The 26,723-nt window shown below is 42.0% G+C and overlaps 3 protein-coding genes across 5 annotated transcripts in view; 2 read left to right on the forward strand and 1 right to left on the reverse strand.

Moving 5' to 3' along the window:
* SEL1L3 (SEL1L family member 3) overlaps positions 1-4,551 on the reverse strand; it is a 29,620-nt gene extending 25,069 nt beyond the window's left edge. The window contains exons 1-2 of the mRNA XM_018068045.2: positions 4,056-4,551; positions 2,322-2,448 (exon numbers count right to left, since the gene is read on the reverse strand). Of these exons, the coding sequence (XP_017923534.1) occupies positions 2,322-2,448; positions 4,056-4,326 (398 nt within the window). The 5' untranslated portion in view covers positions 4,327-4,551. The remainder of the gene's footprint in view (positions 1-2,321; positions 2,449-4,055) is intronic.
* A 4,785-nt stretch (positions 4,552-9,336) lies between these two features.
* Positions 9,337-14,649, forward strand: SMIM20 (small integral membrane protein 20). Its single transcript, XM_029962118.1, has 3 exons — positions 9,337-9,480; positions 13,144-13,200; positions 14,142-14,649. The coding sequence occupies exons 1-3, from the start codon at positions 9,372-9,374 to the stop codon at positions 14,177-14,179; spliced, it is 204 nt and encodes a 67-aa protein (XP_029817978.1). The 5' UTR covers positions 9,337-9,371; the 3' UTR covers positions 14,180-14,649.
* Positions 14,650-18,578: 3,929 nt separating this feature from the next.
* Positions 18,579-26,723, forward strand: part of RBPJ (recombination signal binding protein for immunoglobulin kappa J region) — a 148,532-nt gene continuing 140,387 nt past the window's right edge. For 2 of the 3 annotated variants that reach the window (XR_001920084.3, XM_018068055.3), the window contains exons 1-2: positions 18,579-18,711; positions 23,300-23,424. Coding sequence is in view for 1 of the 3 variants with exons in the window: in XM_018068055.3 (XP_017923544.1) it covers positions 23,309-23,424 (116 nt within the window). In the remaining 2 variants the exon portion in view is untranslated. The remainder of the gene's footprint in view (positions 18,712-23,299; positions 23,425-26,723) is intronic. The other variant, XM_018068079.2, reaches the window with a different exon arrangement.

Genomic DNA, 26,723 nt, shown 5'->3' on the forward strand with positions numbered 1-26,723 from the left:
CACTAAAAGCAAACTGTGAAAATGTGTTTGGGAGTAGCAGCTAAAAATTAATCCAATCTCTGGACAGTACAGATAGCTATGAATAACTGTCACAGAGTTATCACAGGATAAATAAAGGTGGAGCCTCTGCAAACTACAGAGCAGTGCAAAGTAAAAAACCGAAGACTTACAATGTCTGTACAAAGCTGGTTGAGGTACTAAAAGCTGAACTTGTACCACAATATCTAATTTTAAGGAGTTCCTCTGTGCCAGACAAAATCTGCTTCCATGCTTCTAACAGCAATTAGATCACTTATTTCTGTAACATTGCCATAGCAGTTAGGCCAATGCTGAATGCCTTTAAAAACCGTACCTCCAATGTACAACTCAGCAAAGCACTATATCATATCTGATGAAATAGTTTGCTTTTCTTAGTGACTTTTAGAAAAAGATATTCAGCTTTTGCATTTCTTAATTAATTAATAAAGGTCAATATTTTTTTATAATACTTCAGCATTGGGTCAGCTTGCATTGCTTCTCTCTTAAGAAGTTGCTTAACACGAGTACTTTGTATGTTTTCCTAAACTAAAGCAATGTTGATCTGAAAGGCTAGCACTTGTTCTCTTGCTTTAAACAAATGCAAGGGTGATTAAGTTTTCCCTAACAGAAACTACACTTTAAATAGTTAGTATCACCATTTCCACCAGAGATGGTGAGGTAGAAAGGTTTGTAAATCACAACCACTTGTATATTGATCGTTATGACCTACAGGCAAACACTGCTTCCAGAAATACTGCTCATGCTCATATATCGCTCTTTTTACCTTCCATCCCTGCCAATGTAGCAAACTCAAATGCCGCAGTCTCCATTTAACCCTTGATTGCCAGGCTGAGACCATATCTGTTCTGGACACATTTCCTAGGACAGAGTTTGGAACAACGCTGACTCATTTCACATCCCCCATTGCTGCAGAATGACGAACAGCATGAGTAGTTCCTTACAGTCCCAGCCTATCCTTGCTGCGGGCTGTCCACTGGTAGCCACCTCAAATGACAGTTGTCTATCTCCAACTCTCTTTCTCTACAAATTCCTGACTGAACCCAAACAAGTAACTTCAGTTAGATTCATCTGCTTCTATGGACCTTTTGGTGCAGTGGGGAACCACTGCTCACATACAGAGAACTGAATAAACCTCTCTTCTTCTTCCTTGACAGAGCTACCTCAGGCTGTCACGCAACCACAACATGTACTGGAGACATCACTTGAAGGAAAACACTGTGTGGATCAGGTAAAGAGCTTCATAAATTCATGCCATGTATTCTCGACCAGAGCTTGAGCACCTCAGTGCCAGAAGCAGAATGCAACTGTGTTGGTGAGCAAAGGGCAGCAGGCTGTCACCCATCCTGAAGAAACTAGGAGCTAAAAATTGCTCTGCAGTTATGGCTCCAGAGCTATAGTCTGAGGGCTAGTAATTTGCATGCAACCCGTGCTCTCTGGCCAGTCATCTTCAGCACTCTTCCTGTGCTCACAGGCCAAATGCAAACCAGCAGGCAAGTTCCAGTTCCTGCAATCATTTCCTACTTCTGTAATAATGTTCTCAGAGTAAGAGCATCTGGTGGAAGAGAGGTATATTTATGTATGTCTTGTCCTCCAAAGTTGCAAAATATGACTGACAAGTTGTGACAGTTTTGGGAAGGGGAAGAAGAGCAGAGCAAGATGATCTTTTAAGAGCAATTCCTCTCTAACTGAATAGTGTGCAGAGGCTAAGGAGTTTTACTCCTGCCTAAGTAGAAGAGTTTACACAGTGATGGTGAAAGGAAATAGAGTAAGGTCAAGCTGGAAGGCTTATTTAGGCAGAGGATCCTATCACTAAGGGCTTGTCAGCCACAAAATAAATCAGAGTGTGATTTCATAGGGATAAAGCTGCTCCACGCTGCTCGCCCTTGCAAGAAACCTTACTCTGCATTTGGTCTGCAAATAATGTTATAAATGCAGATCTGTTTGTAATGCAGAAAACCCCAGGCTAGCTAGTCCTGAGGAAGAAGCCTGATCATGACAGCTAACTCACCCTCCTAACTGTACCTAACCCACTCAGTTACACCCACTATTGGCTTCTCTTGCATAGCACCACACTGACACCTACCTAAGTACCTTTCTGAGGTTCAGCTTAATCCAGTCCAAAACTGAGATCACAAAGAACTGCTAACTAGATTACTTTTGCACCTTTTCTCAAATTACTAGGCAGTATTCCTTTAACTCGTGGTATAGCCCAAGAGTTTAAGCACATTCTATAGCCTTCAATAATCAAGTACAGCCCAGTTCAATTATTTGCCTATACTTACATGGGATAATCAATCTGATGTTGTCTGGCTGTCTCAAGTTCTCTATTTTCAAATTGTTCAAATTTCTTCACAATTCCTGTTTTTTCCCCACTGGAAGCATATATAAATTCAAGAATCTGGACCCCATCTGTAAAATACAATCTTTCTTAATCTGCTAGACAAAAAGCATTGATAACCAATTAATTAGCTCACATTCCTACAGTCAAACATTTAAAACACAGATTAAAACAGATTAAAAATTAATACAAACCCTCAATAAGTCCTTAAACACAAATTCACTTGCTGTTATTAAATACATTACAGTCTTGGACCAAATAACCCATGGAAAGTGAAATGGAGTTCATTTCCAGCTGATATTAGAAGCAGAGAAAGAATAGACTAATTTAAAACTAGATACGCAAAGAACCAGTTAGTAAGGAAGAAACCTTCATTTATCTCATTTACTTAAATCTCATTTTATCTTCAATTATGCCTATGTGACATTACTCCACAGCTCTTGGACTTGTTCTCCATTTGCACCTCTCTATATTGTAGGTATGGATAGATACCAATTTTGTTCTTAACTGTATGGATAATCCTGTAATAAAACTGATACAGCTGCCCCTCCTAAGAAACAGGAGAAAAATCTTCAAGGTCATGATATATCTACTATCAGATTGCTTAGAAAAACTCCAAAATCAACAAAAAAACCCCAAACAAAAGCCACCAACAAAACAACAAAATAAACCAAACCCTGAGGAATTTGTTACAAGCTTATTTTAAGAAACTAAATTGAATAAAATGTTATTTCCTCCTATTTTGTGTTATACTGATTTAGATTAGAATTAGATAATACTTAAGATGTTTCACAGTGTTGTCAGGTGTCATATGCTGTCTCCAACAAACATTTTAGAAAGCCTCCGAAGGAACCAACATCATTGCTTTCTTGTTCTTCTTCAGAGCATTTACAAGTCAGTGTAGTGAAAATAAGTGACACAAATACCATCGTGGGATTTTCTAGGAGAGAACTGTGTAGCAACAAATAACCTTTTTCCTTTTAGGTTCTGCTTTGAGTATGCATTGATGGCAAAAACAATTGTCAGCAGGTGTAAAGCTAGAGATAGGCAGGCAGAAAAAGAAGTCAGAACTCAAAAAAATCTAGAAAGCAGAGTTGTGAGCTTCAATAGTCTATACAGTCGGCATGACACAATTTTTTATTTAAAACTATTACTTTTTCTTTTAAAATGCTTTTCCATAGTGGTTTGCCAGGGAGGGGGGGAAGTGGTACTATGAAGTTTAGTGCACTATAACGCTTTAAAATGTATTTCTGGTGTGTGGCCATCACCTTAAGCAGAAGTAGATTACCTGTGTGAGAATTATGTATGCACGAACTGCAGAACTGACTCTGAAATAATGCAGTAAGGGACTGAACAATTCTCAGAACACAAAGGAATGATGTCCACTGACATCAGTGGGTTTTGCCAGAAGTTGCTTGAATACACCTAGAAAATAAAAGGCCATGCTGCTACAAATCTCCAGGCTTGCTATGATGAAACAAGCTGATGCCTTGATGCCTTCAGTCATTTGCAAGGGTAACCTCACAGCTATGAAGTTTACATGTTCAACAATGTTTCCCAAGTAAACCATCCGAGGTAACATTTACTACTTACTACCGGTAGTCACTTTTTAACAGCTTATTTGTGTTATTTGTGTCCCACTAGGCTCCTCGGTAAAAAAAAGTGACATTACACCTACCACTTTCATGAGGGCACTGAGGTATCCTGTTTGCCCGGAGCATCCACAAATAGTCAGCACCCCACTGAAGACAAACTTTGTGGTCCTTATATGGCCGTTCAAAAGGTGGAACTGCCTCTAAAAATGTGTAATTCTTGGCAACTGCAGCCTGGTAGTCTTCATTCTGTTCATCATCATAGTTGCTAGCTGATTTGTGACTAATCCATGCATACAATATCACACTATGCACTATTATTGAGTTTCTGATGATATAATCATCTCTGTAAACCATGATGCTCGGAAATTTCAAGCGTACTTGTCGTGTTCTGCTAACATAAAGGTTCTTCTCATCCTTCCATCTCCTTCTGTACACTGGTACGCCAGTCCTGAACTCAGAGGAAGCTACTGCTTCCAAATTGACAATACAAGGCTTAGAACATAAATACTGAACTGACACCTCAGAATTGTTAAGAACTTTCTTTTCTAAAATGTTTAAATGGATAAAGTCCACATAATCCATGTTTTTCTCAAACTGTGGAGTAACTGCTGTTGTCTGTAATGTCTCCTTTCCAAAGGACGGTACAAAATTCTGGAAAAAAAAACCCAAAACACAAGCATGTTAGCCAGAGAATCATGTTAGCCAGAGTATGCAAGTTTACATGATTACTCACATACTCAGAGTAATAACAGAACATTGCACAAGCAGAAGGTTTATATACCATATTTTAACTCCAAAATATGAGGTTTCTTTCACACAGCAAGTAGACATGGATTACTGGAGAGCTACCATCAAGATTTTAATGGTAACAACTTCCCTACATCGAGTTCTCAAAGTTACACATGCCTCTGCAAACAAACTGTATTTACAGGGTGTATCCCTCAGCCCTTACGCAAGCGGAATCCGGTCTAAGATAGCGACTTACACATCATGCTATTTACACATGCTCCTAGGATCAGGCCTAAAGAGTGTACCCTAAAATGTACTGGCATATATTCATTCCATCATTGTTCACTAGTATTGCCACTTCTTGATGTTTCTGTATCTTCTTAAAGAGTAACTAATTTTACTACCGTGCAGGTACCTGAAGGGCAGAATAACAACTAAGGCAGTTCTCAATGGTTTCCTGAGAAAGAACTAATATTCATGAAGTTTAGGGGTTTATTTTTGAAGTGTTCCTATCCTGAAGATGGACTTGGAAATCTGAGCAGCAAGACCAGCAGGCTGCATTTGCTCAGCTTTTGCTCTCCACAGCTATGTACACTCTAATACACTTTGAGAGTGAGTGCTTGGACACACACCAGGATTATCCTCCATGCTGAAGTTCTTGTCTCTAAGACTTCAAACAGCTTCTTTTCTTTCTGCCCTGCAGTCGGCATCCGGCTTGATGCACTGCCAAGGATAGCGGGGATTACTCAGCTCAGAAGGCCAGCCACCAGCATGGCACTTCTGCCAGGTCCCTTGGTCTGTCTAAAATATTCAGAATTGCCACCTAGAACTACCAAGGAAGCCGGTTGTCAAGATTGCTTAACATGAGATCTGTCTCGGGTAACTTTTAACTTTGTTAAGCTCAAACAAATCAAATTGAAATTTATCTTGGATACATAACTTGAACTCATAGTTTTTTCACTGTGATTTTCAAAATATTTAAAAGCTTTGGACTAGTAATTAGCACACTTCTAATCATAGAAATTCTGTGCTGTGCAGCTGAAAGACAAGACTTTGCCCATGATCCAATGTGGGGATCAGTAGAAGTCCCTAATGATAAACTATTTTGCTTTTTATTTCTTAAGAATATGTTGACACTCCTTGAGAGCTACACTGAAAAAATATCAAGTCAGTAAGATCTGGAAAGGTGTAAATACTAGGAAAAGTCAGAATTAGGTTTACCTGTACTACTTCCTTGTTCCTACAGATGAGGACTTTGGATTTAACAATGTGATCAAATGCTGTTTTCCCCCCAGTTCCCTGTCTTCTTAAAGGCATAAAACAGCTCCAGGATTGCAAGTGGAACACAGCTGTGGATAGGGTGGAGTTTTTACTTTAAGACCTGGATTTTTTTTAGGGTAGACACGGGAAGACATAACTGAATGGGGGAACTTTCAGATGAGAAAGCTAGATACCATTGCTGGCAGATGGGTGATCTAGATCACTAGATTTATTTAGTGATCCGAGGTATTTCTGAACTTGTCACTTAAACCACTTTCCATAAGTGCAACCAAATGCTCTTTATCTTCTTGTGTCTGACAAGACACTTGAAGTGAGATGTGCAGCGATGTTGAACACTGATATGTAAGCACCAAGACATACACTGTGAACAAATAAAATGCTATAAAAATGCAAAACACTCCACAATGTCAGTATCTAGACTTTCTACAATAAGTACTCTTGTCAGAATGACAGCCTTCCTCTGTGCCTCATTTCCCACTCTATAGAATGGATATTGTAAAAACAATGTGTACAGAAGGGGCTAAAAAAGGAATAGCCATAGGAGGTGGATGTACATTGAACACATATGGAATAACACACGCACAAATACTGAGATAAAAGTTCATGAGAGAACCTTGATTTTAATACTAATTTGAGTATCTTTCAGAGCTTGACCTGACAAAGATACTGTTCTTTTATATCGCCTACATAAATTTTCTTTGGTTATAGATACCTTTAAAGCATTAAAAGCACATAGTAGCAACAACAAATTATCCTAAACCTCTTTTAGTCGATGGTTATAATTCACATTTCTTGATCTTACAGTAAAGAGTACTTGTAAACAGCTTAATCCTTGTGATACGGGGGCTGTGTCATGAGGAAGATGGTAATATATTATGAAAGCAATGCCATGTGGTTATCACAAAATGTAAAAGTCCACCAGGTAGACACTACAAAGCATTGTGGTACCACTGTGTGCTTACCACACACACACACGTTTACTGTCAAAATACACAGAGCCAGCTCAGGTTTATCCAATACAGAGATATGGGAACTGGCTGCCAGCAAAGACAGCTTGGGTCTGGCACAGTTCACTAACAAAGCTGCAGCAGCGTGCAAATGTGTCCATCTGATTTTCAGCGAATGGCAGAAATTTTGTGGTGGGGATCCCAAGGCAGTAAGCTCTGCAACCCAAAGCCAGTTCCTTGTAGAACAATTTCCATGATGTTCCTAGAGCACTTAAGCACATTGCACCATGACTGCTGATCCATAAGGTTAGCTTCAGCCCTTCTGGTCTTAGTGCCTTTCCCTTAGTGCCTATTCTGACAAATGACTCCCAAAGAGTTACTCAAGAGACTTTGCTTTGTATTCTTTGGTCCCTGGGTATTATCTGAGGAATATGCTGCTAAAAGGCATGAAGCATATTCGGGTCTGCTGTTACACTCTCCTAACAAACCCTTCAGGAGGTTCATCCAGTAAAGAGCATGGTGCAAAGGACCCTGAGCAACTCCACACCACTGGAACTGTGGCGGAGACTGTAGACCATAAACTCCTAAACCACAGCTGAGTCTCTGTTACCACTTGGTCACCTCTACACACTCCTCCCTGGTGAAATGCATAGTGTGCTCATCACCTAAATGTTCCTCCTGGGTGAGGAATCCCAGCATTTCCCTCCCTGCTATATCACACAGCTATAGCAGAGTTAATTGTGCATCACCTCTGAATACATTAAGCACGGATGTAAAATTACATTAAATGTCGAGTATGATTAGGAGACTTAAATATTAAAGTTTCCCAGCGCACTAAAGAGTCTAGCTATACTGATTCAAAATGTTACCATGAACTAGGCAGAGTTCAACAAGACAGGCATAAACTCTTTGTTGCGTGGGGCAACTTAGCCACAAAAGCTGTAAAAGGTGTTTTCTTTTCTTAAACCCTGCTGAATCTGAAAGAATCAGTCCAAGTCATCCCATCAGATCTTGGGATAAAAATCACTGTGGGAGGTAATCACAACAAGTGTTAGGAAACTGAACATCTTCAGTAGTGTAATAGTACAGAAATGATCGGGAAACCATTTTTTCACTCTCTGGAATCAGATCTCAGCAGGACCTTCCATGAGTTCACCCCTACAGAGATTCCACATAACCCTATCAAACTGCACGTTTGCACAAGTCTGAAGATAATCGCAGTCCTTCACCTGTGAACGCCTGACACGTCATGCTACATTTTAAGATGCATGAAAAGACAAGACAAAAAGGGGTGTTGATCAGCACCAACACGGTACAGGAATACAATGACTTTAACCAGAGCTTGTGTTTAGCAGCATAAAATACAAAAAAGTAGCTCAGTACAAGCTTCTAAAACGCGGCTGTTTCCGTAAGCCAGTGCAGCAGCATGCTCAGCCGTTCACCTGTAAGCAGATGTCAAACACATCCTCCTTCTTTCCACACTAGAAATTTAACGTCACCCAGGACAGAAAGCTTTTCAACACCTGGATGTGACGACTCGGCACTCTCCAGCTGGATAAGGCAGGGGGCCCTTGGGGGCCAGGCCGGGCGGCCGCGCACTCCGGACAGCGGCCCCGGCTCCCTCTGCGCGAACAACCCGCGGCCCCGCACGGCCCGGCCCCGCCGCGATCCCGCGCTGCGCCGGGCGCGGGGCAGGTGCGGGGCCGGCACTCACCGGGGGAGGAGGAGGAGCAGCAGCGCAGGGGGGCGGCGGAGCTGGCCGGGGGCCGCATGCTGCTGCTGCTGCTGCTGCTGCTGCTGTGCTGCCTGGCTTGCTGCGTGCCCAGCCGCGTTCGGAGTGCGCGACCAGCCCGGCGACAAGATGCGGGCAGATCCGGCTTCCTGAGGAGGGGCAGCCGCCCGGCAGGGCAGGGCGGGCAGGCCCCCCCCCAGGCGCGGAGCGGAGGGAGGGGCCCGGCCCAGCGATGCTGTGCGGCGGCAGCGGGAGCTCCGTCCAGCAGGCGTCGGGCGGTGTCCCGGGAGCGCCGCGCCCGGGCGGGCCCCGCGCAGGCTGCGCCGCGCCCGCCTCCCGGCGGCTTCCGCGGCGGCCCCCGCGCTCCTCCCTTCCCTGGCGCCTCGGCGCTGCGCTGCCAGCGCGGCTGCGGCCCGGGGCAGCTCCGCTGTCGTCCCGCCGGAGGGCGGGGGCGCTGCGCGGTGAGGCGGCGGCGGGACCGGGGCTCATCGCTCCGGGCGGCCCGGCCGCGGTGACAGCTGCGGCGGGAGCGGCACCGGCACCATCCCCGCACTGCGCCCTCCAGGCCGCGCGGGGGGCGCTGCCGCCGCCCGTCCCGTCCCGCCCCGTCCCCGCCCCGTCCCGTCCCCGCCCGTCCCGCCCATCCCGTCCTCGCCCCGTCCGTCCTGTCCGCGTGTTCGGGAAGGGCCCCGGGCCGGGACCGCCGGGCCATGGCGGGGTTGTCCCGCACCCTCGGCATCTTCGGCGCCTTCGCCGCCGTGGTGGGAGCCGCCTTCTACCCCATTTACTTCCGGCCTCTGCTGCTGCCTGAGGAGTACAGTGAGTCCTGCGCGGGGGGAGCGAGCCAGGCCCGGCCCAGCGCGGCTGGGCTTGGGAGGGCGGGGCCTGCCGCTCGGGCAGTGACTCCCGAGGGCTTTCTGCTCGCCTAGGATGTACCTAAAAACGAAATAATAACCCTCGAGTTATTGGGCAGCGCGTGATTAAGAACACCCTTCAGCTCTTCTGTAGAGGGTTGAGGTGCAGCTAAAGAAGCTGAGATCCGAGGGCTGGAGCACTTCTACGAGGAAAGGCTGAGAGAGTTGGGGTTGATGGAGAAAAGAAGGCTCCGGGGAGACCTTATAGCAGCATTTCAACACTTGCAGAGAGCTTATAAGAAAGGTGGGGGCAGAGTTTTGAGTAGGGCCTGTTGCAGTAGGACAAGGGGTGATGGTTTTAAACTAAAAGAGAATAAATTGAGAGCAGATAAACGGAAGACGTTTTTTTTATTGTGAGGGTGGTGAAACACTGGAATAGGTTGCCAAAAGAGGTGGTAGTAAATACCCCATCCCCGGAGACATTCAGCGTCAGGTTGGACAGGGCTCTGAGCAACCCGATCTCGTTGAAGGTGCCCCTGATCATTGCAGGGAGATTAAACCAGGTGATCTTTACAGGTCCCTTCCAATTCAAATTATACAATGATTCTATAAGCTGTTTGAGTTTTGTTCTCCAGCTGCAATTGAAAATCTAAATTAAAGCGTGGTAACAGGTTTTTTACTGGTTGTGATGATTCGCTAGAGCTGATCTCGGTCTCTGAAACAGACTCCAGAGGAAAACCCCACTCTCCTACCAGAAACACGGAAAACCTGCCAAAGCCCACAGCCGGCTCTATCCGGGGAGCTCTCAAAGGCACCTGCAGGTCCAGCTGCAAAGCCTCAGCTGCTCCAGGCAGGTGCTCCATCCTGCGGGAGTCATAGGGGTAGCACCTGTTACTCCTCAACTCATGTGAAATACCACCCAAGGAAAGTTCTGGTGGAACCAGCCTTGCCTCCTTGCTTTAATTTTTATGAAACTAAGCAAGATGTTGGTGATAACTTGAAGATGTATGTGGTTAATCTGCCAAGACAACAGAAGATTCCTAGGAAGAAAAAAAAAAAGGAAAAGGATAACAAACTTATTGATCTTATTGGAGGGGCTTTGGCCTTGCATCAAAGCTGAAATAAAATTTAACTTGCAAACAAGTTTTTATTTAGGGAAGCTATGTCCTTAAAAAACCTTATTATTAATTCATTTTTGCTTATGCTATACTTTCCAAAAATATTATATTAGAAGTGTGGCTTGGCATTAAGGAAAGGACAGAATTAATGGACCACTTTCTCCTTTGCATTTGTGAATTACATGAGCAGATGTTCCCTAATAGGTTAGGGATTTTTAAATCTCTGTTTAGGAAATAAAATGAGTGATGCACAGTTAGCAAGTGTGTAAACTTGCAGTTTGATACCTGATGCTGAACTTTATTTATTGCATGCTGCTCAAACTCTCCTCTGGTCTCACCTTTATTCATTTGCTGTGTTCTCTTGATGGTCATTGCTGCAATATGAGAGAGGCACAGGCATTCATTATCATAATGCTTTAGACAAGAACATGGAATTTTGCACTTGAGTGGAAGTATTTAATCTTTGGGGTACAAAGGATTTTCAGAGTACAGTCTGGTAAGCTGTATGACAACTTCTATAGAAGCTCCCACCCTCTATTGGCTTGATCTGTGGGTGAATACTCAATATTTCTGTGTTTTGGCATGCTGGGTCCCAAAAGCTGGACATTTTCCTTAGCATCACATGGTAATCCTGCAAAAGGCAAGAATGGATTTTAGTTATCTGGAGTGACGTTCAACTGTGTAAACATGAAATGCTATCTTTTCTTTCTTCAGTCTTGTTTTTCTTGTGTATCTTCCAAATTCTACACAAAGGAGGTACATTAATGTTCAGGAAGAAGACTTTTCTGCACAGCTCTCGCACATCTTTGGAGTTGTTCCTAGCCATTTAACAAATGAAATGGAAAGTACTTGGAAAAACTGTATGTAATCAAATTGTTAATATGAACCTTAAATTGTGCACAAAGGAGTTTGACCTAATTTCATACAGAAATGTTATGATTTTGTAGGTTTTTAGCACCTCATTTTGTGGCCTTGACGTTTCTAATATTTTCCTGTCTGTATCTAGCTTTAAGAAAGACTGTTTTCTCATGTTTAGTGGCAATGATGAAACTTTGAGGCCTTGAGCACAGACCTTTTCCTTGTGAATTCATTAAAATAGTAGTTTGACAGCTGCTGCTTGGGGCATTTTCACAGGTTTTGTGATTATCTGAATTGTGAGACTTGGCTTCTTCCCCACCCTGTGGGGAAGACCCCTCTCCTCAAGACTGGGTCTTCCTAGTTATCCTTTTTCTGGCTTACCTGTTTTCCAAGTTGTTTACAGGCCCCACACCAGTCTCCCTATTGAGGGTTTCATGTCTTATGTGTGTATTTCTCACCTGTTACTTCTTTGCACTGGTTTTTTTTGCCTGACCAATTGACAGCTCTTTATGTTCAACCCAAGTGTGTTCCTGGACCTCTCAGATTGATTCCTGTTTTGGTCCCTGCCTCTCTTCTGATCTTAGTTTCCACTTAAATATCTTTCTCCTCTATGTCCTACAGTAAGTCTCATTCCTTGCCCATATTTGTTCATCCTTCCTGTTTGGGTTTTGTACCATTTCCTTTGAAATTAGGCAGTTCCTTTGTCTGCTGAAAATGATGGAATGGAATTACTGCCTCAGTGAACAGAGTTGGAGAAGCTGGATCTTCTTCTAGTGCCTGGCCCCTTGCAAAGAGAATCAATTACTGTGATATTCCTGCTAGTCTCTAGTAGCATTAGGCTTGTACCTAGACAGCCTGATAATACGTAGTGCCAGTGCATTCCCAGTGGGATAGGATGAAAAATTTCAGTTTTAAGGTGAGCTTAGTTCTGAGCTTCCTCTGAGAATGTGCACCCTACAATTTTTTAAAGGCTTCACAAGTTCAGTGGTGTGGGCAAAAGGCTAATCTGGTTGAGCTTTGACTTGCTGCTTCAGATTACCACAGTGGTGAAGAGCTTAACTGGAAGTGAAAGAAAAGGAGGGACATTTAATAAGGGAAATAGTATAGTTTTCTCCATTTCTCTTCTTGAAAATGGTTTAATCTTTCAAAGAAAAAAGAAAAGCTTGAGACAGACCCCATGTATGGAAAAAGTATCCCTCTGATACTCAAATTCACGAAGTTTACAAGCAGTAATTTCATAGGTGCTGTCATGAAATCTACTTGAAAGATCTTTCAGGACCTGAGAAAAGTCATTCTGGAAAGAAAAAAATATTTTGAATAGTTTCATGTTGAGCATACGAATGATAGATTCTAAAATTACTAGTCATTCCTGAAGTGTTTGGATCGTGGCAGGTATTTTGGCATTTTTTATTTAACAGTAGTCGTTGTTTTAAGATGATTATCTATTGTTTGTAGTCTTTCAAAACAGACTAGCTGTTAGTTTCTCAGTGAAGTGGGAATACTACATTTGCATTGTGTAGGTGGATACTCAGCAGAATTTTACTGTATAGCATCTAGAATTAAGAAAATTTTCAAGATTCTTTTATTGGGTGCAATCAAGATATCTGGTATTTTCTTTTTTTTAGTAGTGTCCTTTCTGTTTTGTTTTCCAGAGAAAGAACAATCAATAAACCGAGCTGGTATTGTTCAAGAGGATATTCAGCCTGCAGGTATACTTGATTCATGTGTTTACATTTATTGTTTTAAAGACCCTCTTGAAGTGAGTCCTGAATATTTATATGGATTTAAGTAATACAGTGAAGAACACTTCAGAGAAAACCTATACTACATGTAATGGAAAATTTGGAATGCCATGGTAATAGCTTTTTGATCTCTGCTGTTGCCAGTGGAAGGTGTAGAAAAGCATATGAGGGAGATAAAATTCAAGTAGGCAGACTGTCCTTGATAGTTCATTGCTTCATAATGGTAAATGGAAGGGCCGTTCATTATGCAAGGTTGGCACTTCTCAATTAAAGACGTGAGAGTACTTGTCTTGATGAAACAGAGTATGTTAAAGGATAATTTATTCCTAGTTTTGAAAAAGCCTAACACCAGCAGCAGGGGAAAATCAAATAGGATTAAAGCCATGTCCTTATTACACGTATCAGTTAAATCATTAGTGCAGGACGTACTTTCCAGGGAAGTGGTGAAATGCTGAAGAGTAGTAGGAAGGGTGTTGTGAAATAGAAGTCTGGTAAACCTGTCTATTTTACTGAGCATTCAAGTGCACTGGACTGGCTCATTTATCCAAGATGCAAGTACTTGATGAGGAGTTCTCCTCAGTATAACTCTTTCATCTAAATTTAGCTGCTGATGAGAAGTTACGAGATCCGCTAGTGGAAAATTAAATCTAGAAAAATTTAAGTGCAAGGTGCAATTCTAGATGATTGATCCAACAGTATTAGAATACCTTACCTATGAGTGTGATAGATTTTTCCGTTATCTGAAGCTTAAGATCAAGATGAGGTTGTCTTTTATGTATTTTGGCAAGCTTAAGCAGAGTTGCGAGTTAAGTGCAGAAATTGTGGGTTCTTTTATTGTTTAATACACAAGGGTGGAGTATTTTTTTTCTCTCCAACAGTCTAATTATGAACTGCTGATTGATTTGTAGGGTTAAAAGTGTGGTCTGATCCATTTGGAAGAAAGTAATGTTGGCGGCTGTGCATATTACAGAACTGAAGACGGACATCTTCAGCTGTGTCTTCTTTCACTGAAGTGTGACTTTGGGTGTTGCTGGAGAAGAATTCTGAATATGCTGTGTGGGCACGTGAGGAGCAACAAAGGCTGCTGGTTGGAATCCCAAGAGATAAAAACATGCTAGTTTTGACAGAGGATGCTGGTGCATAGCTCACAGACTCTTAGAGAGCTGAATGATTATTGAGTATAGAGGTGAAATATTTATTTCCTTGAGAAAAGGGAAAAGGATTTTTTTTGAATCTGTAGACACTTGTAGAATAAATTATGAATAGAGTAAATCATGCTGCAGTTTCCTCCCTAGTCTGAGATTTACTTTCTGTGGTTTTATTTTGAAAGCACTGTAGAAGTATATAATGGGAGAGATCAGTGCAGAAAATGCAACATGGTTAGTGTAAATTTGTACATTAAAATTTTTAAACCAATGAGTACTTTTTTTATTTGTTTTGCAAGTGGGTGTGGGAGGTACCTTGGCCACCTGGCAGTTGTCCCTCTGGATATTCTTCTTGCCTCTGCTCCTCAAAAGGACAGGAGAAGTAAACAGAATGACAAAAGTTGTGAGACCTGATAAACACAAGGACATTGCTTACCAGTTACTTTTGCAGGCAAAACAGACTCAACATGGAGAAAATTAATGTCGTTTATTGCCAATTAAAATAGATTTGGATAGTGAGAAACAAAAATTAAACCAACATCTTCCCACTGCCTCCCTTTTTCCAGGACCAATTTCACTTCTGATTCCTATTTCCTCTTCTGAGTCTCCTGAGTGGTGGATGGGGGCATTACAGTCAGTTCTTAACAATTCTTCTGCTCCTTACTCCTCCCCTTTTTCTCCAGCTCCTGTGTGGACTTTTCGTGAGCTGAAATTCCTCCAGGAAATACCCAGCTGCTGTGGCATGGATATCTCCTCCAACATGACCTTCCCCATGGGCTGCAAGGGTCTAATTTCTCCAGTGCCTAGAGCACCTCCTCCTCTGCACTGTTTTCTGATTCTGGTGTTCACCTGCTGTTCCTCACTTATTTTCCCTCATTCCTCTGCTTGTCAAAAAGGGGCCACTTGCTTGGCTGCTGGGCTCAGCCCGTGTCTTGCAGTGTGGGACCTCTGGAGATCCAGCTGGAACTGGCTGTGGCCAGCAGGGGGCAATTCCTGTAGCCCACCTTCCGTGCTGCTGAAATCTGGACCGGTACATGTGATACAGGAGATTAACGCTAAATGTTGGGGTTGAAAAGCAGATTCTTTAAAGAATCTTTTTAAAAAGGAGTTTTTCATGGTGAGTATAATGTTCATTAGAAGAAGAGAGTAAAGGATTGCCATTGTTGAAAATCTTCACCCCACTTGGATGTCTGTCTAATAATAGGTTCTGAATAAACTATGTGTTTTCAGATTTCAGAAAGAAATAGTCTATAACCTGTATAACCTATATATGGGCACTGGAACAGGCTCCCCAGGGAAGTGGTCACAACACTAAACCTGACAGAGTTCAGGAAGCATTTGGATGATACTCTCAGGCACATGATGTGACTCTTTGGGTGTCCTGTGCTGGACCAGGAGTTGGACTCAGTGATCCTGGTGGGTCCCTCCCAGCTCAGGATATTCTATGATTCTGTGGTTACAGAATAACGGAACAAATATTGTTCTTGAGTACAGATCAGGTAGCACGTACGTTTAGCTTGAATATGCCATTTTTTTCTGAATTAATTTTAGCACTTCATTATGATACACAACATTTTAAAGACCATTGCAGGATCCTATATGTTTTGAAGAATGTTTGCACAGTGAGTGTTACTTCTAAAGTTAGCAGATGTTAGTTTGTAATGTTTTTTTGGATACCACAGTTTTATTGGGACAACAGATGAGCAACTCAATGTTTACAGCATTCATTCCCAAACTGTCATTCTGTTACTTGCTATTCCATTTCTACATGTCCTTGTCATTACCCTCCCACTCAGACAAACCTTTCTTGCTCTAAGTTTATGTTTTTATTTAGTCTTCTATTATCACTAAGCATTAGGATATTTTGAGTTTGCTTGCTGGGAGAATGTGGCCATATTTGATTCCTTTGAGTTCCTAGGTGATTTTGCATGATGGTTGGAGCCAGAGTGAGTGCACACATTCACTGAAGGGATCGTAGATTGGTTTGGGTTGGAAGGCACCTTAAAGATCATCTAGTTCCAACCCCCCTGCTGTTAGCTGGGACACCTTCTACTAGACCAGGTTGCTCGAAACCCCATCCAACTTGGCATTAACAGTCAGTTGCAGCAAAGTTGTTTAACCCAAAATATATCCTAATGAAAATAAAGCCTTGCTTAAATGTACATACTCCATCTGTAACCAATGAGCTGCAAAACGAAGAGTTTTAGGAGACTGTGGGAATTGTTCAGTAATGCTGCATCTGTCACTTGGTGACATAAATGCTTAAAAAACATACATCGTGCTAGTGTGGAACAGTTACTAAATCACTCAGGATAAAAGACGTGACAGAGGATCTGAAATGACTTATTTTGGAGTTACGAGATAAGACAGTCTCTGCTACTCGTTTACTTTGTGAGTCTGGATCTTGCCTAGAAAAATGTTAGATGGTTTCAGAACAATGGCTGTTGGTGACAGGTGCTGAGCCTTTTGTCTTCAAGTTACTTAAATGTTGCAAAACATTTGAGTACCTGAACTCCTTTATTTAGCATTTATAGAACTGTACATGTCTGTTGGTCGTGATCTCTAGTTCATTCTGGTCCAGAAAAGCTTGGTAAGTTTTGTAATTGCCTGTACAGAATTTACAGCAGTTCATATCTGTTGAGTACTGCTGAAGTGAATCTAAACTCTGAAAATGGTGCACATTGGTTTTGATGATCATCACTTCCCACTCACCGTGTTCCACCTAATAAAGTGGGCTGATCAGCCATGGCTTTAAAGTGTTATCCTTTTCAAAGCTTTGATACTCTGTCTGTATAAAGCTGTTAAGTCAACAAGGAATGTACTGCAATAATTTTCCAGAATTTACACTGAAATTTGCTGATTGCTCTGGCATTTGCCAGACTTTAGACCCAATTCTCCTGTGGTAACTCCTAGTCCTGCAGCTGGCTTTGAGACAAGGCTTTGTTCTGCTCGTGGATGCTGGACATAAGCCTCTCCTCCCAGCTACCCAGTGCCAGGGGAAGTTCAGTACAGTGAATTGTGCTCTCTTGCTCTGGAAGAAAGAATTTTTGCTACTTTTGTAAACTTCAAAAATTATTATTTTTCTACAGAATCACACAATGATGTTAGATGTATTTATAATTATATGTAATTTTATGTAAATATTAATAAGTGAGAGGGCCTAGGTCTGCCTTTTGCAGAGGAACTAGGTTTGCTAATTTTGATCAACCTGTTCTGATTTTTCTGATAGAAAGGTTGGGACAAAACATTTGATAAAAATACCTTCTTAGAATATTTTTAAAGCAGTTATATCTACTCTGTAATGAATGCATTTTGCTTATTTATTCTAGCTGGATCATGAACAACAAATGTAAGTTCAACCTTTGAAGGACTGAAGAAAAGTTTTAAACAGTGCTTTGACATCTGAACAGGAACTGGTTTTACTAAATTTAGCCCTGCTGTTGTATGCTGATGTTTTGAAATTGTTAAAACTTGTTCCATAAAGAGAAAATCTGGCATTTTGGTCTCAACACACCTTAGTTGTGAAGCCTTATAGACTGTTAATGATGTAATGAAACCCTCAAGTACAAACACTTCAGAAGGACTTAATACAGCAAAAGATACTGACAAATTGCCAGATTATACACGAGCATGAAGGAATAATCTCAATAAATAAGTATAATATTTGGCAAGAAAAATCTCATGGGATTTTGACAAATCCCATGGGATTGTGAAAAATCAAATGGGATTTTTCTTGCTGACTATTGTACTTATTTATTGAGATTATTCCAAATGATGAGAGTGGATTTTTTTATCAGTAATACTCAAAGCACATCAAATAGCCTCCAGTTATCATCATAAATCTTACTCTACGTATGCCCTTCTACGAAAAATAGTCCAGAAAAAGAAGCAGTTCTTGTGATTTGCTGTTTGCTAAACCAAAATAAAGTATTTTCACTTTTTGCAGTCTAGCAATAATTAACTACTCATTTTCTCAGTACTGTGTACCCTCCTACTGACGTTCATGCTAACATGCAGACACAGCAGTAAATGAAAAGCTGTATTGGCTTTTTCAACATAAACAGTGTGTTTGCTAGTGAAAGGAAATTATTTTCCAGCTTCTGAGAAAGTGCTGCAGAATATACACCGTTTCTATGTGCACAATGTATAAGAGGAGAGAGCAAAAAACAAAGTTCAGGTCAAAGCATAGTACCCAAGATCCGAGGTCTATTTGTGCATAGTGCAGACTGTGTGGGCCTTGCAAGAAAAATGATGCAGTGTTTAAGACACTGTCTTGAAAATTAGGACTGTTGTAGTCAGTTCCATATTCCACCACGCTTTTGTCTGGCAGCAGGTAAGTAATTTAGCCTTTGAGCTTCAGTTCCATCTGTAAAATAGCCATGATAGTACTCCCCTTCTTTGCAGTGCATATATTGAAGGTAAATACAGGAGTGTGGGTTTTTTTGATCCTCTAGAAAACGTTTTTGGTTCTTGTCTGGGAAGCTTTATTCATGGTTAGGAAAAATTGGTCTGGATTTGTGTGGGAATCAGATATTTTGGTTCCAAGAACTTAAAATGTTTTGAAGAATCTTTTCCAAAAGAAAACAACTACTGAAATTTCCCAGCAGTTTATACTGCTGAAATATGTTCTGAGTATGGAAATTTTGTATCCTGGGAGTCAAAAAGAAAACTCACCTGCTTTTCACAATACTAATGTTTTTTTAGAAGATCTCCAGATTTGAGTATAAACTTCTACATGTAAGTTGAAGTTCAACCCAACATGAATGTTACTACAGCTGTACAAAAAAGCAGAAAATTGATCAGCTTTTGTTGCTGGACCAGATGCCTCAGCAATTTCCATTACTTAGACTTACTATTTCCCTTATCTTCTGTAACAATGGGTCCTCCCTTCTGAGCTTGGCATACCAAAATATAACTGAAAGCCTTCTTTGAGAGCTACAGGTACTGAACATGAGAGGCTGGGGGGCAGTTAAAGGAGGTGAGGAAGAACTGGAGATACTGCAGGGAAGAATGTTCTTCCTGTAGTGCTGGAGAAACACTTGGATGTAGAATGCTGGATATGAAGAGGAGACAGGGCATACTGATCAGTTGAATGGGAGCATGAGGGACATAGCACATAATTTCATTGGATTACAGCCTTCATAGGCTCTGCTGCTCACAGAGCAAATTAGGATACCTCTTTCCCTCCTTTCTGTTTCATCCCCAGCAGATTGGAGGTTACCCTTTCTAAAGAAAGTTCCTAGGCAAGACAAAGGTTATCATTAGCAGAGAGATCTAAGGAGGAATTATGTACCTGTCCTTTTCTCCAACCTACCTTGAGAGGCCAGATATCACAGAATAACTTGTGTTGGAAGGGACCTCATGCTGAAAAGTAACTGTCAGGCCCCAGGTCACAGAAAAAGGTGTCTCCTTTGCTATCAGCTTCTTCCCATAGTTCAGAAAGGTGAGTATCAACAATACCAGTCAGGGTAGGGGAGGAAGGAATTCCCGTTGCTTCAGCAGAAATTCCTGTAGGAGGAGTTCTCAGCAACCCATTTACTCCCACAGCTGGATGGCTCAGGCACAGTTTAGGAATGTATTCCACTGTGAATGAGGAGAAACCACTGTGGATATTAACCAGAAGTATTTGCTCCCCTGTCTATTACGTATGACTTCTGGGGTGCCAGCAATTGTAGCAGGCCAGCATTAGATCCATAACTCCTCCCATCTACAGATATGAGGAAGGTTCATAGAAGAACCTTGTGCCATTTCTGGCTGAACAGCACCATTAGGAATCCTCTGAAGCCTGAAAAGCAGGTAATCTTAGTAAAAGAATCTCTCTCTGCTTGTAGCTTCTGCTGAAATCTCTATTACCCTGATTCTTGTGGTCATCCTGTGAGTGGCTAACACAGGCTTGCTGGATGTTCCATATAACAAAGAATTTCTCATAGTTCAGTCCACAGTCCTATGTCCCACATAAGAACCTTTGGGTATTTCTTCCCCCTGCATTTTCAGTATGTTTTTAGCATCACTTGTGTGATTTTTTAGCCTCTGCTGCTCTCCTGTCACTCTCTGCCTCTGGATCAAAGCAACAATACCAGCAGCACCCCTAGAGGAAGCAGCCTGTAAGGAACTGTGAGGATATGAGGGAGGCATTCCCATACATGAAGTCTGGCAATCCTACTAATGTCTCAGAATTTCTCCTGGTTGCTTTCAGCTGACAAGCTTTTGGTTCATTGCAAACACTCTCGTTATTATTCCTTATTGCATTTAGCAGTTAAATTTTGTCCCATAGCTACCATTCCAGCTGTTCTTTTGCTCTGACATTGCCTCCCAAGTTGTTTAATCAGAACATTTAATTAGTATACTGCAATTTTTGTGCCAAACAATTGTGTTAAATTTGTCCTGGGACAGTTCTTTGAGGAATGCCACCGGTAAAATCCCTCCAGGCCAATGACTTCCCATTTGTCATTTCCGCTTTAGCTACTTCCATGCTTGGCTTACAGTTCTTGCAGCTACTAATTGTTTCCCCTGTGACATCGTTCCAAATGCTTTGCTAAAGTCCAGAGAGAATATATCCCCTGAATTTTTGTCATGTCGAATCTCCACAACCAGGTTTTAATTCTAGCCCTAAATCTATGGAAGGTTTCTCATCTAGATTATTTTTGCTATCTATATTTGCAGGCAGACAGCTCTAGTATCAGAAGTGTCCATGTTAAGTGTTCTGCTGGTAGTACAGAAGTGCATAAACACAAATTCAGTTTCATTCCATGGAAACATTTAGGACTGCCTTGTTTAGGAACATGGCTCTTGGGGAAAATGTCTACAAAAAATATGAGGGTCTTACCACTTAATTCTTTCAGAATTCAGCAATTTTGTCTCCTCTTCAGGTTTTAAGGTAAATCCAGGGAAATATTGTAGTTCCTACTTACAGTACAGTGATCTTCTTCACTCGTGGTCTATCTGTCCTGAAATAGATCTCAAGCAGGATTTTCATATCCCAACTATCTGAAAATAACTTCTGACATTTTCAAGACTGCATTCTGGGTGAAAGCCACCCTTGTGTATGAAACAGCTTGCGAAATCGTACCTCTACTATATACAAAAGGAATTATAATATTCATGTCTGCTTTACTAATGTTACCTGGATGGGAATAGAAATTGTACCCTCTGTTCTCTAGTGCTAGTTAATGTGTCAGCTATTTTGTTACCATTACACTTCTCTTTCAGAAACATGGCAGGGGACAGCTCTTGAAATTATCTGCATATTCGAAGTGTATTCTTTACAGTCAGCTTCGTAGGAGTATTTCTGTGTTGAATGCTAGCTGTTATGCTGAAAGTCTTTCTCATAATTCTAATGCTTTTACCATCTTGTATCATTGTAGAAGACATCACAGTGATACTTTATATAAAATAAGGAAGGGCCCTATCCACTTATGTTTGCAGATACTGGGCATCTGGGGAATTATTATGTATAGTACAATATTACTCTGTATCTTTGCTGTTGTAGAAAGTGACAGGAAAATTCTGAAGAGGAACTATGCGTAGGAAAGGATATCCTTGCCCTCAAAGAAAGTGAAAGTGTAATGCCACAAGTCTGCTCTGAGTGTTAAGCATCTGTCCAGTGTTTTTCCATTTTACTGATCACAAGGTTCATCAAGAATCTTTGCCAGGATGATGTTAATTCTACTTGAACCCCTAATCCCAAATCTGAGGTAGAAGCAGTTTTTCCATTTTTCTTTCAACTGTGTGCTGTCTCAAAAGCAGTGGTATCACAAAATCACAGACTGTATACTGAAAATGACACTTGGGGGTCATCTAGTCCAGTTCTCTGCTGGAAGCAGGGCTAACTCCAGAGTCAGATCAAGGTGCTAAGGATTATGTGGTGTGAAGGTGTCTCAGGAATATGTGCTGTCTTGTAGCTAGTCCCTCAAGCTTGGATGAGTCAGAAGATCATCACCTCTGGGAGCACTGCAGAATCAGTACCTACTTGTCTGAAGTGTAGGTGGAAATATCATCATGTGTTTTGGTGTGAAGCTCATTAGACTGTACCATGGCCTGTGGTATTGATAATCTCTGGATTTAACACCCCTGCCCTGGAGAAAAAACATCCTTACAGTAATTAAAGGGTTCACCTTTGTCCCTTTGCTGTGTGTTAGTTAGATGACATAATCAAAGAATGCTATAATAAGCTTCTTTTCTCTCTTGAGGGCACCAACACTGGGATCTACATGCAAGTGACTGAATTCATCTGTCTTGCCAGGAGGCTCTATTAAGCCTGCAGTATTTTTAAGGAAGTAGAAGGTCATGGTGAAGTCTCAATCTTTACCTGGGCAGGGCCTGGTCAATGAACGCTCCTAGAGAGCTCTGTTTGCTTTTCTCCCCACAGATGAGGGAGTAGTCTCCTAATGAGAGTATGGATGGAACAGGCTTTCGAAGAGGTGTTTGCAGAGGGGAGGTGTGGAGGTATTTCTGGGTGAACTGGTCAGCCATGCTCCCTTTTGAAGCCTCCTTGGCGGGAGGGCTTTCGCAGCTGGAAGGCAGCCATGCAGTGGGGCATGAGTGGTAGCCACATCTCTCTCCACCCAGCAAAGCAAGAGCCACAGTCACATTTGTACAAGCTCACCAGCAAAGGAATGGGGGCTGCTCAGTCCAGTCCAGCCCAGCCCAGGACAAGAAGAGAACCATCCCTCCAATACACCTTAAACAGTCTATGCCATCTATTGGTCTTCAGTCTAGGTAGTATTTCTATTTCTCTAAAGGAGAGCTACTACCATTTTAAACGTCTCTACACAAGGTCTTTCCAAACAGTCCTCTCTCATTTCCCTTGGGCCAGAAGTCATTTCAGATGTGCCAGCTGGGACTTGGCCCCTGGGCTGATTCCAGCACCTCTGCCTAGTTTTATGTCAAAGCGAGCTGGCTGATCCTGTGGGACGTTACAGTGTGCCCTGATGCAGGTGGTGCTCGGAAAGGTGCTGCCGGATTTCTGCGAGGAGGTGGAAAGCAACAGTGGCAAAGCTGAGTGGTGGCAAAGCAGTGATTTCCAGTTCCTGATGTTTATTTCCTGGTGAGTGAGTGGCATGTTTAAGAATATTTTTAAATGGTGGTAGCAAGAAGTGATATACTAGCTGCTTTGCCTATTTCTTTTGTCTTGAATTTTAGAATATCTGTGACTAAAGGTATAGTTACTTCTGCACCTCAGAAGAACCCTCAAAACAGAGACTAATAAGCTGGATAATTTCCTACTCCTAAGCATCTGAATGTAGAAAAACTTCTCATTTGGTATTTTCTGTGCTGCTTATTTTCCAGTGAAACAAATTTCCTTTTGATATAAAATACCTGATTCAGTCTCTGGGGAACCCTGTATTCTTCTTGTGCATTATTATTAAACAAAAACAAACAAACAAAAACCCCCAAACCACCCAGTAGCCTGAGTGATTGCAACTGAAGAATGCAGTTCCCAGGAAGAAGGTAAAAGGGAAGACAAGTTGTGTTTTGTTCTGTTATGTAACCAAAAAAATTCTTGCAGAGAAGAACAGTGCTACCTTTTCCCCCTCAAAGATATTGAGGAGGAAACTAACATAATTAATTATGGAATTATTCAGATCCAGGAACCAGGATGTTTGTTTCACCTTGTTTTGCAAAAGGAAAATAAAGGGTCCTCAATCTGTCAAATGCAACGTAAATAACATTTGAAGGTAGTTTCTGAACACTGATAGTGGGGGAGAGAGTGGAGAGCTATGGGATAAGTAGGATTGTCTCACGCACAGCAATGGCAACAAGTAAAAGAAAGACTGAATGGCTTATTTGCAGTTGTGGTCATAGCTTTCTGTTAAAGTGTGGTCTATATTCAAAACTCTTGCCAAACATTTGCTTTTGCCAGTTTCTGGATTATTTATCAGTTTGAATTGACATAATAAGCTTTGGGCCCATGATGTAAGTCAGATGTCGCATAGAGTTTTCCCAGCCTAATAAGCCAGAACTCAGCCTGTCAAAGGTGTCTGCCATGAGGGACTAGAATGAAGTCTGACTCTTATCTGTGGAGGCTGCTTTTGAGAGTGATACTACTCTGTGGCTACTAAAATGGGCCGGCATCCTTTCAGTGTCTTTCTTCAGCAGGGGTGCCTCTTTCTCAATTATCTGTTATGGCTCCGTTTCTTGAAGCTTCCTAGTGACCAGCTGCTTTTGGTGCATCCTCTCAGCACAAGAGGGTTGAAGTTTTGCTGGGGGGGTGGCTGCTTGGGGAGCTAAATGCTGTGCATCCTCACAGGAGAGAGGAATCTTGAGCTATGGGAGTTACATTTCTTTGGGTAGCTCTTCATGCGTGGAGGGTTGTGCATGAATTCACAAGCCAGGCAGAGGTGACACCTGTTTTCTCAGGTGTAAATTCTGACCCCTCTTCCATTAGTCAGTATTTTACAGACTGAAGAACTGAAGTCATCTTAAGTTGTGCTACTTGTCCCATGCAGCTGAATTGCTGAGGAAGTCAGGTACAGGACTCCCAAAACACCTGCCCTTGAGGAAACTAGCTTGCACTGCAAGCTGTTCTGGGCACTGTCTGTAGTCCACATCTCTGTGCAGTGTCCCAGGTGACAACTTAGCTGTCAGCTGTTTGCTTCCCCTGGTGTCTAGTACAAGAATGCCAAGTGGTTGTGGGCCTGCAAGGAGTCTCTAAGCAGGCTTGTGATGCTCAGAGAACTTGAGGAGGTTCAGGACAGGACAGCCCTCAGGGCCTCATTGGGCTTTCCTTGCAGACACTTCTGGACTCTGACAGTATTTCTTCTATCCCAGTCCCTAGGTAACTGAGGTGGTGGACATTCAGCTGAGAAATCTCTTGGTCATTTTTATGACCTCTAGGGATGTCAGCTAGAAATGTTGGATCCCAGCTTACACTGCAGTTGTGGGGGGTTGTGCAAGTATTTACTTTGAGACACTGTTGTCCATTGTTTATTACATTATAGAGTTTGGACTAGAGCAATTTTAGAAACTTTTGACCATACCCTTAAGACAAATAACTAATTCTAAAATATAGTTCTGGGAGGAGGCTAAGCAAACCTTCTGTGATGATTTTCATAGTGCATGTGCATTATGAAATTTCGTGTATGACTTGGTATACCAGGAGGTCTAGATCTACTGCTGATGATTTCTTTCTCTGTCTGCTATAGAAATGATATATTTAAATGTAGTCATAATTGCTTCTCAGATTTATCACCTGAGTTGAATGGTCCTCAGTGGGAATGCTGTTCCTTCTTTTCCTTTACAGTCTATTCCCTGCTGTGGCTGGTTTTTTCTCACAGAGTTTCCTGGGTAACTAGGGTCATAGTTACCTTTGATAGTCATCTTCTCAAAACAGATGGTTGCACCTCTACTTCCTGAAGATAATATTTGGCTCTGCTTGCTGAGGAGGATGGTTCACCATTCTCTGTTGTGGTATGACAATAACCCCTCTCTGAACTTTCATGCCTGGGCCTAGATAGACATACTGATAGTCCTGTCTCTGCTTGGAATCTACAAGAACCAGAAGTCCTTAGAGCAGAAGGCTTCTGTGTCTTGCAGGAAATACAGTTGCATATTGAGTATCTGCCTAAGCAAACTGTTGGGTCTCCACATGCCTTGCAGAGTCATGTGGAGAGAACATGGCTGGGTGTAAGATCGTAAGATCTCGTGGTGGGTCAGCTTGCAGGTATATTGGGTTACCTGGTGGGCAGCTTGCTGCCGGGATATTTGATGGCCTTTCTCTTGGCTGCAGCTTTTCTCTTGACATATCTGATCCAACTTGCAACCAGCATGGGAGGTTGTGGAGCAGAGGGATGTTACAGTACAAGCGCAGGTGGTGCCCTCAGAGAACATGATGGGAGTGAGGCATGTGATAAAAGCAAGAAATCCAACTCTACATGGGGTAGAGTAAAAGGTCTCTTCAAGTCAGCCCAAACTTTACATTTTCACTCTAGACATTAGCCTGTTCCCTGAAGGAATAGACCCACTTCATAAGGATGGATGCACTGCATGCAGTGAAGGAAAGTGTAATGTCAACAAGCCTTTAGGGTATCTGATTTGCTATTTATTAAACAAATACTTATTTAAAAAAGCCCTAAGATGGCATGGTAACCTTTTGATGACCTTGCTGAGCTGCAATACATATGGCTACTTTGTGACAAGAGTTCAGCAGGCTGCTATTTTATAGCATTAGTTTACCTCAGCTCACTTCAGAACAAAAGAAGGCATATTTATTTAATTTTTCGTGATTAACAAACCAGTGTTACTGAACAGACTGCCCTAGTATTTCCTTTGAAAATAATACATTTTTCTCTTTGGTCATAAATAAGTCATAACCCTATTTCTGCCATGCTAAATAATAAGCTTCAG

This window comes from Manacus vitellinus, unplaced genomic scaffold (assembly GCF_001715985.3).
Source record: "Manacus vitellinus isolate BGI_N305 unplaced genomic scaffold, ASM171598v3 scaffold_0_pilon, whole genome shotgun sequence".
In the NCBI taxonomy this organism is placed as follows: Eukaryota; Metazoa; Chordata; class Aves; order Passeriformes; family Pipridae; genus Manacus; species Manacus vitellinus.